The sequence below is a fragment of the Triticum aestivum genome, chromosome 3A (assembly GCF_018294505.1).
Source record: "Triticum aestivum cultivar Chinese Spring chromosome 3A, IWGSC CS RefSeq v2.1, whole genome shotgun sequence".
NCBI classification, from domain to species: domain Eukaryota; kingdom Viridiplantae; phylum Streptophyta; class Magnoliopsida; order Poales; family Poaceae; genus Triticum; species Triticum aestivum.
The window spans coordinates 509,618,403-509,632,567 of record NC_057800.1 but is presented as its reverse complement, the minus strand read 5'-3'; the positions used below and the strand labels follow the sequence as shown (position 1 = coordinate 509,632,567).

Here is a 14,165-nt window from a genome sequence, read left to right as displayed (position 1 = left end):
ATAATGGGATTGCAAAAGTGTAATCCCACCCTCATCATCTCTCAATAGCTTGATGTTCAAGATAACATCAGCCACTCCAAGGTCCTTCATCTCAAAGTTCTGAGATAGGAAAGACTTAACCTCCTTGATCAACTTGAGATTAGTCCCAAATATCAGTATGTCATCAACATGCAAACACAGTATAACTCCTTCGCCCCCACCATAGCGATAGTATACACATTTGTCAGCCTCATTAACAACAAAGCCAACAGATGTCAACGTTTCATTAAACTTGTCATGCCATTGCTTAGGCGCTTGTCTTAGGCCATACAAAGATTTCACCAACTTACACACCTTTCCTTCCTGACCATCCATCACAAAGCCATCAGGCTGTTGCATATAGATTTTCTCCTTTAGCTCTCCGTTCAGGAAAGCCGTCTTAACATCCATCTGATGAATGAGAAGACCATGCGAGGCTGCCGACGAGAGTAATACTCGAATGGTGGTCAGTCTGGCCACAGGTGAATAAGTGTCGAAGAAATCTTCTTCTTCTTTCTGGGCGTAGCCCTTGGCCACAAGTCTAGCCTTGTACTTTTCTATCGTACCATCGGGCCTAAGCTTCTTCTTGAACACCCACTTGCATCCCAATGGTTTGCAACCATAAGGACGTTCAGTAAGCTCCCAAGTCCCGTTAGCCATGATGGAATCCATCTCGCTACGGACCGCATCATTCCAGTAGTCAGCTTCTGGAGATGCATACGCTTCTGAAATAGAAGTGGGATTATCCTCCACGAGGTATATGAAGAAATCATCACCAACGGTCTTTACAGTCCTTTGTCTCTTGCCCCTACCAAGGGATTCCTCGTTATCCTCCTCAGGATTTTCATCATGTGTTTGATTATAATATTTCATCGGAATGGCAGGTTCAGGAGTCTCTTCAGATTCCTGTCTAGAAGTGCTTTGTACATCTCTCATGGGAAAAATGTCCTCAAAGAATGTAGCATCTTTAGACTCCATAATTGTACCGACTTTCATGTCAGGTACCTCAGATTTCGCTACTAGAAATCTATAGCCAACATTATTCATAGCGTAGCCCAAATTAACACAGTCCACAGTCTTTGGTCCAAGCTTACGCTTTTTGGGGATCGGCACATTAACTTTCGCCAAGCAGCCCCAGGTACGTAAGTACGAGAATGTTGTCCTTCTCTTGGTCCACTTCTCGTAAGGAGTGATCTCGTTATCCTTTGTCGGAACTTTATCCAGGACATGACATGATGTCATTATAGCCTCCCCCCACCATGCCTTGGATAAACCCGGCGTATCTAACATGGCGTTAACCAAATCAGTTAGAGTACGGTTTTTCTGCTCGGCAACCCCGTTTGACTGGGGTGAGTAAGGAGGCGTCCTCTCGTGAATAATGCCGTGTTCCGCACAAAAGGCATCAAACTCTTTCGAGAAGTACTCTCCACCACGATCTGATCGGACTCGTTTAATTTTCTTTTCAAGTTGATTCTCAACTTCTGCCTTATAGATTTTGAAGTAGTGTAGAGCCTCATCTTTAGTATTTAACAGATACACATAGCAATATCTAGTGGAATCATCTATCAAAGTCATGAAATATTTCTTTCCACCTTTAGTCAACACACCATTCATCTCACAAAGATCAGAATGTATGAGTTCCAGTGGCGCCAAGTGTCTCTCCTCTGCTGCCTTGTGAGGCTTGCGAGGTTGCTTAGATTGCACACACGAATGACACTTAGAACCTTTGGCTAAAGTGAAACTCGGGATTAAATTCGATTTTGCTAGCCGCGTCATAACACCGAAATTAATGTGACAAAGACGTGAATGCCATACTTCAGATTCATTAACACTCAAATGAATATTGTTCACGACTTTATTACATAGATCTGCAAGAGAAAGGTGGAACATGCCTCCGCATTCATAACCCTTTTCAACAAATAGTCCATATTTCGTAACAACTAATTTATTAGACTCGAATATCAACTTAAACCCTTCTCTACATAGAAGGGAGCTACTAACGAGGTTCTTCTTGATGGCGGGGACATGCAGCACGTTCTTCAGCTGCACGATCCTTCCCGAAGTAAACTTTAGATCGACCGTGTCAACACCAAGAACAGAAGCACTCGTGCCATTCCTCATCAGTACGGACCCGTGACCTATGGCCTGGTAAGAAGAAAACAATGAAATGTCAGCACACACATGAACACCTGCACCTGTGTCGACCCACCAATCGGTGGACGGCCAAACTGAGAATACAACAAATAAATTACCGTACCCAGATGCACCACTCTCATTGTTGCTCACAATCATATTGACAGACTTGGAGTCCTGCCCTTGCTTCTTATACTTGTTTGGGCACTTGTTGGCCCAATGTTCAAGCGAACCACAAGTAAAGCAGTCCTCATCCTTCTTGTTCTTCTTGAAGGTCTTCTTACCCTTCTTCTTAAAGTCGGCACTCTGTTGGACACCGTTCTTTCCCTTGGACTTGTGGGAATTGGAGTTCTTCTGATGCACCATGTTGGTCACAGAAGTTCCTTCGACCCCTTTTCCGTGCGAGTCATTTGCCCTTAAATTCTGCTCAACACTCAGATGGCCAATGACATCCTCCACGGAGAATTCATGCCTCTGATGTTTCAGAGTGGTGGCAAAGTTCCTCCAGGAATTGGAAAGCTTAGCGATTATGCAGCCCGCGACAAACTTGCCCGGTAACTCGCACTTAAGAAGCTCAAGCTCCTTAACAATGCATATTATCTCATGAGTCTGCTCCAATACAGGACGGTTTTCAACCATCTTGTAATCATGGAACTGCTCTATAATATACATCTCGCTCCCTGCATCGGCAGCCCCGAACTTAGATTCGAGCGCCTCCCACAAGTCCTTGGCAGACCGCACATGCAAATATGCATCAACCAGCTTATCTCCAATCACGCTCAGAACTGCCCCGAGGAACACGACAGTGGCCTCCTTGAACGCCTTCTCCTGATCAGGAGCGATCGTTCCTGTGGGAGTCACACCGGCGACCCAGAACACGTTCATGGCAGTGAGCCATAAGGTGGTTTTAGTCTGCCAATGCTTAAAGTACGTCCCCGTAAACGGCGACGGTTTCAGTGCAGTAGCAAAACCAGAATTCGAAAAACTCCTACACAGATTAGGTTTTTGGATTGATAAGAAAATAGGCAGTTTTTCAATTAAATTAATCCATGAATAAATCATGAGCATGACATTGACAGTATTAATAACACACTGGTTACGATCTAACAGAGCACGTACTACGCATATAGTAGAAACATCTACACATATCGCTAGTACTGCTACAACAGAAAGAAACATGAGAGGGATAAACGATGTATACACTCCAATCGGCCATGCGGCGGCGGTGGCGGCGGCAATAGCCGCGACATCCTCGGCGGCCTTCTTGTCGGCCTCGACCTTCTCAGCGGCGGCACGGTCGGTGTCGGTCGACATGGTGATGACGAAGGTGATGTGGACGTAGATGAATAGAAGCGAGCAATCGCGTAGTCGCTACCCAAAAACCTAATCGCCCCTCTCCTGTACAGGATCCGGAGAGGTGGGGTTTCGGAGGCCTGCTCTCCCGTCAACCGTGTACGCGGTGAACGGGACGGAGTCGCCGGCGGCAGCAGCAGCAGAGGAACGACGCGGGCGTGGAGGCGGAGATGCGTTCTGTTTCGTGGCGGCTATGGTTGGCAGCTCCCCACATATATATGTGCGGCTGCGCGTGGAGAGACGTGGGCCGAACCCACGTCCAAGTCGGTAGCCCACGATCCGACGTCTCAGATCGTGGCCCCACCTGTCAAAGACTCTCCGTTCCTGACCGGCAAAAAGGAACGCATAGGAGTGAGCTCAGCTCGGCTCAATCCCGCAACCCCCGGCCCGGCCCGACGCGTCGTGACGAGGCGTGACAAAGAGGAATGTGCAAGGGCCTCATCTCTTCTGAAGCTTCAATAGCATGAGGAAGAAAATCCCTTATAAACCACTCCAACTCTCCTTTCATTTTCGGGGTGGGACTAAACTTCCCACCACCTTATCATGCCACCTACATGGGTCTTTAGAGATCAAATCTGAAATTATCATATGAGCTCTAGGCCCATCTCATATTTCAACACGAGGAACCCGGCCCGAGCTCCATGAATCATCGTCGCGGTGACCTCTCCGCCAAGGCAAGGCGGCCCCTCCCCCAAGTCTCCCCGCGCGAATAAAAGGCCGGCCGGTCGGTCGGCTTCCAGCAGTCAGGCGCGTCTCTTCCAACCAGTCACAACTCGCCACTGCACCAATAAGCCGGCCGGTCCGTGCGATCCAAGAGTATCAGACTGTATACGTAGCCATGCTCGGGAGGAGAAACAATGGGTCGCCGACGACGTCGAAGGCCCGAGCAGACGGCGCGGGCCTCGCCGGCGCCAGCACCGTCGTCGCCGACGGCGGGCAGGCGGAGGTGGCCGCGTCGCAGTTCGTCGTGCAGCTAGGTGAACACCAATCGCCTCCTCGATCGATCTAACATGTCTAGCACTGTATAGTATAGGTGCACGAAATCGTTGACTGTATACGAAATTACGAAATCCGGTATGCAGATGAGGCGGCCCGGGAGAGGCTGGAGCGCATGAACCGGAGGCTGAGGCTGCTGGAGCAGCAGATGGAGATGCTGGAGGCGGAGGTCGGGAGGGCCAGCAGCACCGCCGACGACTAGGAGTATACCGGCGCCGCCCCTCGTCGGAGAGACCATAGCTAGAAGTAGAAGCCTTCCTTTCCTTCTTTTCCCTTCTCAGCTTCTCGCTGATGGAAGAACACGCACGCACGGTGATAGTATCATGCGCGCTTGTTAGGCCTTCCTTTTCTTGTGGTGATGAAAGAACATGGCTGTGACTATGGCTATAGTGAATCACGGTTGTATTCCTGAAGCCTTTTGCCACATTTTGGGAGTGAGACGGACCTTCGATCCCTGCTTGGTTTGACTCTCAGGCTCGTTACGGAAAAGTATGACGATGGGCTCATCCTGTCGCTTTCGTCTCCGGTGGAAAATGGCTGCCGTTCCAAGCATGCATGATGGATCTCTGAATTGTCGCTTGCTGTACGATCTTCCTACAGCAAAGTTGGTGTTGATGGAGACAGGATTAAACTCCCCGTTTAGGGCGGACTGTATCAGATCATCTGTACAGCTACCCCAACACCTTACTTAAATTAAAGACTTCTACCAGATTTCCGCTTCATCTTTCTCCTCAGCTGACGTGCAGGTAGGAGAAAGTCCCACTTCACCACAACACTATGTACTTACATTAGAACCCTGGGTTTTCACTTCAGTTTTGGGTGAAACTTTATACAGCACAATTCCCTTGTTGGAACTAAATACATTCACCGAACCATACATTTTTCTTGTATACATGCTCATGATACAAACATATAGCACATCGACATCAAACTAAAAAAAAAAAGGAAGAAAACGCCGAATTACCGAGACGCAACAAGACTCGTGGAATGCATCCACTGCGACAACCAAAGCGGTGATACTGCGAGCATCACCATATCGCTCTATTCACAAGCCAGCTTGGTGCCAAAGCTGCTGAGGCTGATGGCAAAGGCCTGAAATGCCGACAGTGGCTGCCGATAATCCATCGTGAAGATGTCGTCATCGACCTTACCAAATTGCAGCAGCACCGTCTCCTCATCCCTGGAGCCAGCAGGGTCATTGGGGTCAGCGGCAACGGACAGCTGGAAATTCTTGACGGACGCAACTGTTACCCGCCCATGGAAGTTCAAGCACCAGCACTGCAGGTGCTCGTGCCAGCGGGGAGCTTTGTTTCTTAAAACCGTGGTGCCCATGGGCTTCCGGAACTTTGTCTTGAGGGCGTTTTCCCAGGTCTCTTGAGGTGAAGCGCACTCGAGTGCACAATACATCCTCCTGGGGCCTCTGGATTTGAGCAGGTTGTATTTGTATGAAAGCTGCCCGACTTCATAGTTGCCCGCCGATACTTGGGGGCTTATTCTTCTACTTCCGAAACGCCGACTAGATCGACTACTTGATGCTTTAGCGCCATCATGTGGTGGCTTGCTATCATATACTTTGAAGTTTGTTCCCCAAAAATCAGATCTACAGGTTACAGAAGAAGCACAATTATATCACCGAGTAAAAGAATCAAATACATATAATTAGTAATCCAAATTTTCAGTAATGCAAACAGAAACCAAACATAGGGATAGGGAGGTGACATAACCTAAACTAGGACACTGAAATGGTGAAATCAAATTCCAAAAAGTTGGTAAAGTAATCGCCTCAACACTTCAGCAGCCAGTTGCGAGGACACATGATGATTATTTTTCAGAATAAAAATACCAATAGGTGCGGACCATACTGAAGATACTTAGTAATAACAATAGTTACTCCCTACATCATGTCAGTCTGAATATACTTTTGTTCGTACTACTATAACTGCCCCACTTTCTAGGAAGAGTTCATCTTGATCGGAGTGATATTTAATTATCACCCATTCACCCGTGTTTGGCCAAAGCCTAATGCCAGTAACCAAACGTATTTTAAGACAGCTGATCATGGATCACAAGGCCAACCCATGTACGTGTCTCTGATGACTACTTTTACGCACATGAGGCATGGCTGGGAGTCTTGGTCTTGATTGGGCTGGCACAAAGAGGAAGTAGACATGCACGAGGCCAGGTTGGAGACAGAGCAGGCGGCAACATGTCGAAGAGAGAAAGAGGAAAATAAATTTTGGGGAAGCACTCTTCCTCCACCTCCAGCACGTGGGGGAAGATGAACAGGAAAAGGGACTAATCTGATTTGGTTTTTCTACATGGAGGTGGCAGGTGAGAGAAGAGATAGATACCGCATAGGAGAAATTTCCTTCAGGGTATGTTTGGTTTAAGCCAAAGCTCACCGACACCAAACATTTGGCTAGCCAAAGGTTTTGCTTACCCATGGTTGGGCGGCTTGGGCCAATGTTGGCAAGAAAAATAAACTGAGAGGGCAATGGGGAATGGCCATGCAAAAATATCGGAAACCATCCAAACAAGGACCAAAAAATTGGTAGGTTAGGTTTTGGACACAAACCATGAAACCACACATACCCTCAAATCAGTGACATTGCCGCAATATACAATACCGCCTTCAAACCTCGCTTCAGGGGGCTAAGTAAAACACAGACTTGAGAGGTTTATAGAAAAACACGATACTTGAGATCAGTAAAATGGACTTTTCCCTTAATGATAATATAAAAGAGAGATAGAATAAAAAGAGATCCTCAGGACCCAGAAAATAAATTTTAAAGGACCATAAGAAACAGCAAATGTGAAGCAATCATAAAAGTGGAATAGCTTGCACACTCCCAAAAGGGCAAAGATCAAAAGTTTAGAGTCTCAAGACACAGTGTAAATACTTCAGCAGACCATCACAAAATTTCAAGGATGCAGTGGGTTTCATGTGACAAAGGGATGAATAAGGCACCTTAGGCATGCCACCAGGTCAAAAGGTTTGCTTTGCATTATTGTAAACGATGCATCTTTGACCTCTGAATCATATTACTAGCATTCAAACTCAATGGAGAAGATACAGAGTGAAGAAGTGGTACTAACTCCAAGTTTGAAACTCTGTAGTACTACATTATCTAATGGTTGGATTGACTGCTCTGACGAGCGATCCTCCTCCCCCGCAACGGGAGAGAGCTCTGCCGCCGCCGCCGCCTGATCTCCTGCCTCCGGCCACCTCCTTCACAACAGAGACTAGATCCGAAACCCTCTCTTCACCCTCTCTCCATCCACCCCGGAGTCTAGCGCTCTCGGGCGACTTGGGGGCGACCTCCCTCGCTGCCGCATGAGGTTGGCGCCGGGCAAGCCCATGGCGCAGCCGGGGACTACGGCAGCGGGGCCCTTGCTGCTTCGCCTTGCGCTGGAGAGTGATTGGATCTGGGACGGCGGCCCTTCCGGCGAGGCCCCTCCGTGCTACGGCGAGCGGCGGGGCTGGCATGGTGCCGGTGGTCTGGTCGGACGGCCGACGGATCTTCCTTGGACCAGGGCCTGGCGTGGCTGCTCTAGCGGCCGGCGCCGCCTGATCTGGCCGCTGTCCTCCGGCCCTGATCGGTGTGCTTCTCTCTTGCGGGGTCCTGGCAGTGCCGGCGCGGCTTGCCGGGACCCTGGCCGGTGGCCGCTGGTGAAGCTGGTGGAGGAGAACCAGATTGGGGGAAACCCCTTGGTCGGCCCCGGTCGGCCGCACCGAGCACGACGCTCAAGGGTGCCGCTTTTCTTCTTGGAGACGTCGATCTACGTCTGCTCCTCTACTTCCCCCCTACCCGCCTCTCAGGTGAAAACCCTCTCTGGTGGGCGGCGGCGGCGTCCTTGACGTCGTGACCTTCCTGAAGCCGTCGCCTTGAGGGCTGAGTGGTGGTGGGCACTGTGTGAGTCCTTGACGGTTGCTGGTGATGGGCATTGCTTCAGGGGAAACCCTAGGATCTGGTCTTCCAGATCGGACAATGGCGGTACTACGGTGCCGTTTCTCTCTTGGGAGCATTGTTTGTGGAGTAGCGCTGGATGGCAGAGGCAGGAGGTGGAGCGGCTTCGTCTTGCACGGAGCTTTGGTGGAGCTGTCAAGTCATGCCTGGCCGACAGGTGCTACGCTGAGTCATGCCTAGTTGGCAGGTGCTACGCACGACAGTCTTCCAGAGTCTTCGCGTCTGAACGGATGAGCGCAGGGCGGTGGCGCCGTTGGGAGCCGTGGTGGCGTCAACGGATGTCCGGACTGGCAAGGATAATGCGGATCTCTCTCCTGAATGGGTTAGTGGTCCGATGATGATGGCGGCTTCTAAAGCGTGTGCATCTGGTGTGCGCTTTAGGTCTGCTGCATCGGATGTTGGTCCCGATACGTTATGTGGATGGATTGGTGACAACACCGGTTTTAGATATGGGGAGTGAGAGCACTCCACATTATCGAGTTTGTAGGTGTGAGTGGTGGTTTCGGGTGGATTGATGTGCGTTTTTGTCAGACCTTTGTGGAATAATTAATAAAGAAGGCTGCATGCATCGATTGATGCAGAGGCCGGGGGTTTATCCTCCTTTTCCACAAAAAAAAAACATTCTCTAATGGGTTTTATAGCGCTGAGGACCTAAGTGTGTTCCATAAATCAAAACCCACTTTTGTGTTCCATATTTGCACCAAATATATTACTTCATCCAATTTAAACACTTAGCAGGATACATAAAAATAGCATGGCAGGTTAATGTAAGTGCAGCCATGTAGAATTCTCACCTCAGTTTCCCCATATATGCATTGCTCCCTTGTGACAAGTCGTCAGCATCAAGGGATATAATGTACTCGGTATGGGGGCCACGCCTAAACCTTCTTGCGGCCATGAGAAACTTCCCTTTATCTACAGTAGCTGTCAGACGCAGACAATATGTATATTAAACTATATCATCAGGCACATTTTATAGTGACAATGGTTAAATGACATTACGAACAGTATAACAAATTGTAAGGGACATCACATGGTAACTGGTAGAACCATAGAATATCCATTTAAGGCAAACTAATGATAGCATATAGCCACACAACACACTTCATCCTTGAGCAGATGAGAGTAAGGAACTGGTTGAGAAAATTGGTGCTCTATAAATACATGAACATGTACATTCTACTGCCTATGCACCTGAGTGTTACAGGTAGTAACAAAGATCAAGTGGGATATTCCAAGTAATATTACTGCCACTAATCTCGTAAAACTATCCAAGCTCCGAAAGACCGGAGGAAAATCTTGAGATTTAGATTCTAGCTCCAAAAGATGCTCAAGTCCTAGGGATGACTGAACGAAACCCTTTGAATAACCAATCCAAATAATGAGCAGCACCGTCCATTATTTTTTTATTTGAAAACTTAGGGTTATTCCAACACACAGTAACAATTTTAGTCCAGAATTCAGTGGATTTCTGCAGGTTCAATTTTATTAGCCAGTTCACACATGTCTCCTGACGATCCCAGTTTAATTGCAATAATGCATACAGATGCAAATTACCGCTTTGCCATGAAAACCTAACATAGATGCATTTGAGTTGGTTTGATTACTAGTTGAGTGCCAGGAAGCAATATGTATGAGACGAGACTACACAAGCAAAAACAATGCAGATGCAAAATAATGATAACTGAAAAGTCAGAATTGACTAGAAGAAACAAGTGGGCACGCTTCCAATTAAAGCCTTATTGAGTGAGATCCAAAAGGAGGCAGCATAATAATCCAAGAAAAAGAATGCCATCTGCCTCGTTTTTAGATGAAAAAAAAAAGAAGCTTCAGTCTCTTAGACCAAGCTTCTTATAAGCTAAGGTTTTCGGCTAAACCATTGCTAACTCTTCAATATATTTCTTGCTGAAAGTGTCCCTGGTCCACAAGCCCAAATGTATACGCAACATAAAATAAATATGAGAAAATCAAGGCACCCATCAGATAAACTTACCAGTTGTCAAGCCAAGGTAGAGGTAGAACGTAGAGTTCTTCTTATTCCGCTTGATAAAACACTGCATTGGGAACTCCCTTGGCCCTGGCTGTTTGACAACATGTTGTAAGATTAGGCATACAGATGCTGCATAAGAAAACTCTGCACTAAGTCCCAAGTAAAGAAAAATTAATCCCTCGGAAAACTAGCTTCAGTAGACACGTATGAAAACTACAGGTACATTTGGTTTTAGCCTAGCTTGGCCGTATCAAATAATTGGCTAGCCAAATTTTTGGTGGAGTTTTTTCCAGCCCATAAATTGGCGAACATTGGCTAGAAAAGTGATCTAGAATGGACAGAGAAGCATTGGCATGACAAAAGCCATCCAAACATAGACCGAATTTTTAGCGATGACCAAATTATTGGTAGGGTAGGTTTTGGCCACCATCCAAACACGCCCTATGCTACTCGAAATAGGCAAGACAGAATTTCTGATTTTGGAAGCCTTGCCATTAAAAACCCAATTAATCGAGTCTCTCTTTGCAGGGGCATGACAAAAATATGCAAGCCAAATTTTCTGATCGTCAACACACCAACAGGTCAACCTTAATTGAAACCACCCACCGAAATACACCAAATTTAGTATCCCCAGAACTAAGAATGAGAGCGCGGGTGTACTTTATACACGCACACTTCTTTGGTATGGCATACAGCTTAACCAGGCTGCGGCACGCCGCATGCAGCAGCACCCCACTTTCATGTGATGTCATGGTGTGCTCCATCGACACAGTACGCAAACCGCTGCATGGCTGATCAGACGGTGTGGTGCCCTTCGCACCATAAGATCAGCGAGAATAGGGTTATGGCACTTTTATCTAAAATGGTACTCCCTCCGTTCACAAGTATAAGATGTTTTAGATATTTCAATATGGACTACATGAGGACTGAAATGAGTGAACAAACACACTAAAACGCGTCTATATACATCCAATTCACAAAAAGTTAAAACATCTTATATTTGTGAACGGAGGGAGTACAAGAACGATTAAGGACCTCATTGATTGGCGGGAGACTATCCCATTTCCTGCAGGAACTGAATTGTTCCCTGTGAATTCACGTGAGTCTATCCCATTTCCGTAATCCGATGCCCTACCTCAACAGTGACTTCACGTGAATCTATCCCATTTCCAAATCGCGCAAACAAGCAACGTTATTAGCATCTATGGAAAGAACTAATGGACCTGATGTATAGGCAGGGGTGAAATTTGTCGCTCAAGCTTCACACGGAAGTCAAAAGTGCCGCAATCGGATGCCCTATCTCAACGGAGAGGAACCTTGGAAAAATTTACGGATCGAAAGGGGGGAAATCGCATCATAAGTTCCTCCTTAAAAACTTAAGTTTGGAATGGGGATTTCCACAGCCCTGCACCACCACACACCGAACCGGAAGCAGAGACCCCTACCAATCTACGGGTATGAGGGCACAAGCTCCCGTTCTCACCTGCTTGAGCGAGGACGGGAAGGTGATCTTTCCGGACACCGCGGGCGGCCGCACGACGGCGACGGCGGCGTCGCGCCAGCGGCGGCAGACGCAGGCGCAGGAGACGACGTCCTTGCGGGCCGGCCAGCGCTCGCCGCCGGACGCCTCGACGCGGCGCACCACCTCCGCGAGGAGCTCCGGCAGCAGGCGCGCCCACCTCTCCTCCTGCTCCTCCGGCTGCCCGTCCTCCTTCTCCTCCCCCATCTCCGCCACCTCCGAGACCTCGGCCGCCGCCGGCTCCTCCCGAGGCATATCTTCCGCCCGCCCACCACTGTACTGCCTCCCCACTAGGTCGCGGGGCTCTTTCGTCGGTCTTGGTTTTTCTGCTTTTCTTTCTTCCAACTGTAATCAAAACCGCGTTGGGCGATGGGGAGAAGATGATGGAGTACTTGTCTGGAAAAGTGGATCTAGCGGGCGGACAGGTACAGTGACCACTCATCAATGTGGTGCGTGGCCTTTCTTTCATTTCTTTCCTTTTCCGTATTATCACAGTGGTGAAACAACCACACACACACTTTCATCACCGTGCAAGTTGTTTTTTTCTTAAGGCCACGTCATCAACATATGCGACCAACATTCGGAGGTGGGTGCGTGCTATGTGTCGACCGGCTGATTTCCTGAGAAAGTCGGTCAATTCGATGTCTGTCCGATGCATTATGTGTGAGCCATTGAATTCACTTTGTCAGGTTACCGTGGCAGCCCCGTCCCTTCTCAATTGTTAGCGCTGCCCTGCAACATGGTTGTCGCAGTGATCGCACGTCCCTTTTCAGTTGTTCGATTTGTCTCACGTAAGGAGCAAAGGTAGAAAGAGACTCAGACTCACGTGGAGCATAGGCCTCTTCCCCTGCATTATCGATCTTGCACTCGTCGCCCTGCAACACGGTCATCGTTGCAGTGGTTGCACGTCCCTTCTCAGTCGTTCACAACATGGTCGATGTTGCGCTTGTCACCCTAGTCATTGTTGCAGTGGTCGCGACACATGATCATCGTCATTGCATCACAACACTGTTGTCACAACACAACATGGCATTATCATCACCGTGCATCGTCGCCTCTACAACGACGAGGCCTTGCAGCAGTCGATGACGCCCTCTCATCAGTCGCCGTCATGCAATGTCACGCAACACCGCCCTCCGTCTAGCAACGGTGGTCGCTGACCTTTTGAAGCAATAGCACGTGCCATGGGAGCCTGACGAGGAACAATAGATGAGGAAAGGAAAAATAAATGTTTGCTACTCTAGATACTTCTACTCTAATATAGTGTTTCTTTTTTTTCTTAACCCTATATATTGTTTTTTAGAGTCTTCTAGCTATGAGTAGAATGGTGAATCTTAAGTAATATTCTCTATAGTGTTCTAACTATAAGTAGAAGTGAGATGTGAAGACTTTCCAAAGCTCTATAAATAGAGATCATCACCTCTAGTTTTGAACCAGACTATGTAGCCCCACTATACATATAATTGAACTTGGTGTTCTTATATGAGATCTTGGAGTAGATATTGTCCCTGGGAGTTTTGAATTGAACTCTTGCGGCCATATCGACCTATATTCACGTCTAGAGCGATATCTAGGGCAACATGTTGAAGTAGTTCCTTCAACGCTTGTGATGTACACTTTGTAGCAGCAATGTGGATTTGTTCGTCCACAACCTTGTGCTGCTTCAGGTGGTACCAAAGTCACGTTGATCCATACTAGTTCTTGATTTTCTCTTTGAGAGTGGAGCTGCAGCAGGCAATGGAGCAATTGGCAGATGGATGTTACAGAACAACAGATCAAAGCACTACATGAAGATCTTAATCAGAGATTTGATTAACTTGTTGAGATGATAATAAAGAGTGTTCCCCCTACTACGAATGAAGAAGTTTCGTCAAAAGAGCCTGTTTCAAGAAAAGAAAACGAAGTTGTTCAACATGGAAGAAGGGTAGGTGAGCTTGGAGCAAGCCTATCACAACAATGCGGTTCAACGTACTTTAAGAAGGCTAATTTGTGTTGAAACTTTTGAAGATGAAGAATATGATGATTCCCTTGAAGAACCCAATCTCTATGCATATCAGAAAGTACCCAATCCTACATATGCAAGGGATACATACAAGGTGAAAGCTGATATCCCAACTTTAAATGAAAATGTTGATATTGAAAGGTGCCTTGATTGGTTATATGAAGTGTGGACCTTTTTGAGGTCATG

The 14,165-nt window shown here is 47.6% G+C and overlaps 2 protein-coding genes across 2 annotated transcripts; one reads left to right on the top strand and one right to left on the bottom strand.

The window, feature by feature from the left end:
• Positions 1–4,189: 4,189 nt before the first annotated feature.
• Positions 4,190–4,913, top strand: LOC123061905 (uncharacterized). Its single transcript, XM_044485190.1, has 2 exons — positions 4,190–4,481; positions 4,587–4,913. The coding sequence occupies exons 1-2, from the start codon at positions 4,343–4,345 to the stop codon at positions 4,700–4,702; spliced, it is 255 nt and encodes an 84-aa protein (XP_044341125.1). The 5' UTR covers positions 4,190–4,342; the 3' UTR covers positions 4,703–4,913.
• A 298-nt stretch (positions 4,914–5,211) lies between these two features.
• On the bottom strand, positions 5,212–12,384 carry LOC123061904 (tubby-like F-box protein 1). The gene is made up of 4 exons (XM_044485189.1): positions 11,942–12,384; positions 10,462–10,549; positions 9,263–9,392; positions 5,212–6,100 (listed from the first exon to the last, which is right to left on the bottom strand). Exons 1-4 carry the CDS (start codon positions 12,230–12,232, stop codon positions 5,542–5,544), a joined length of 1,068 nt encoding a protein of 355 aa, XP_044341124.1. The 5' UTR covers positions 12,233–12,384; the 3' UTR covers positions 5,212–5,541.
• Between the last annotated feature and the right edge of the window lie 1,781 nt (positions 12,385–14,165).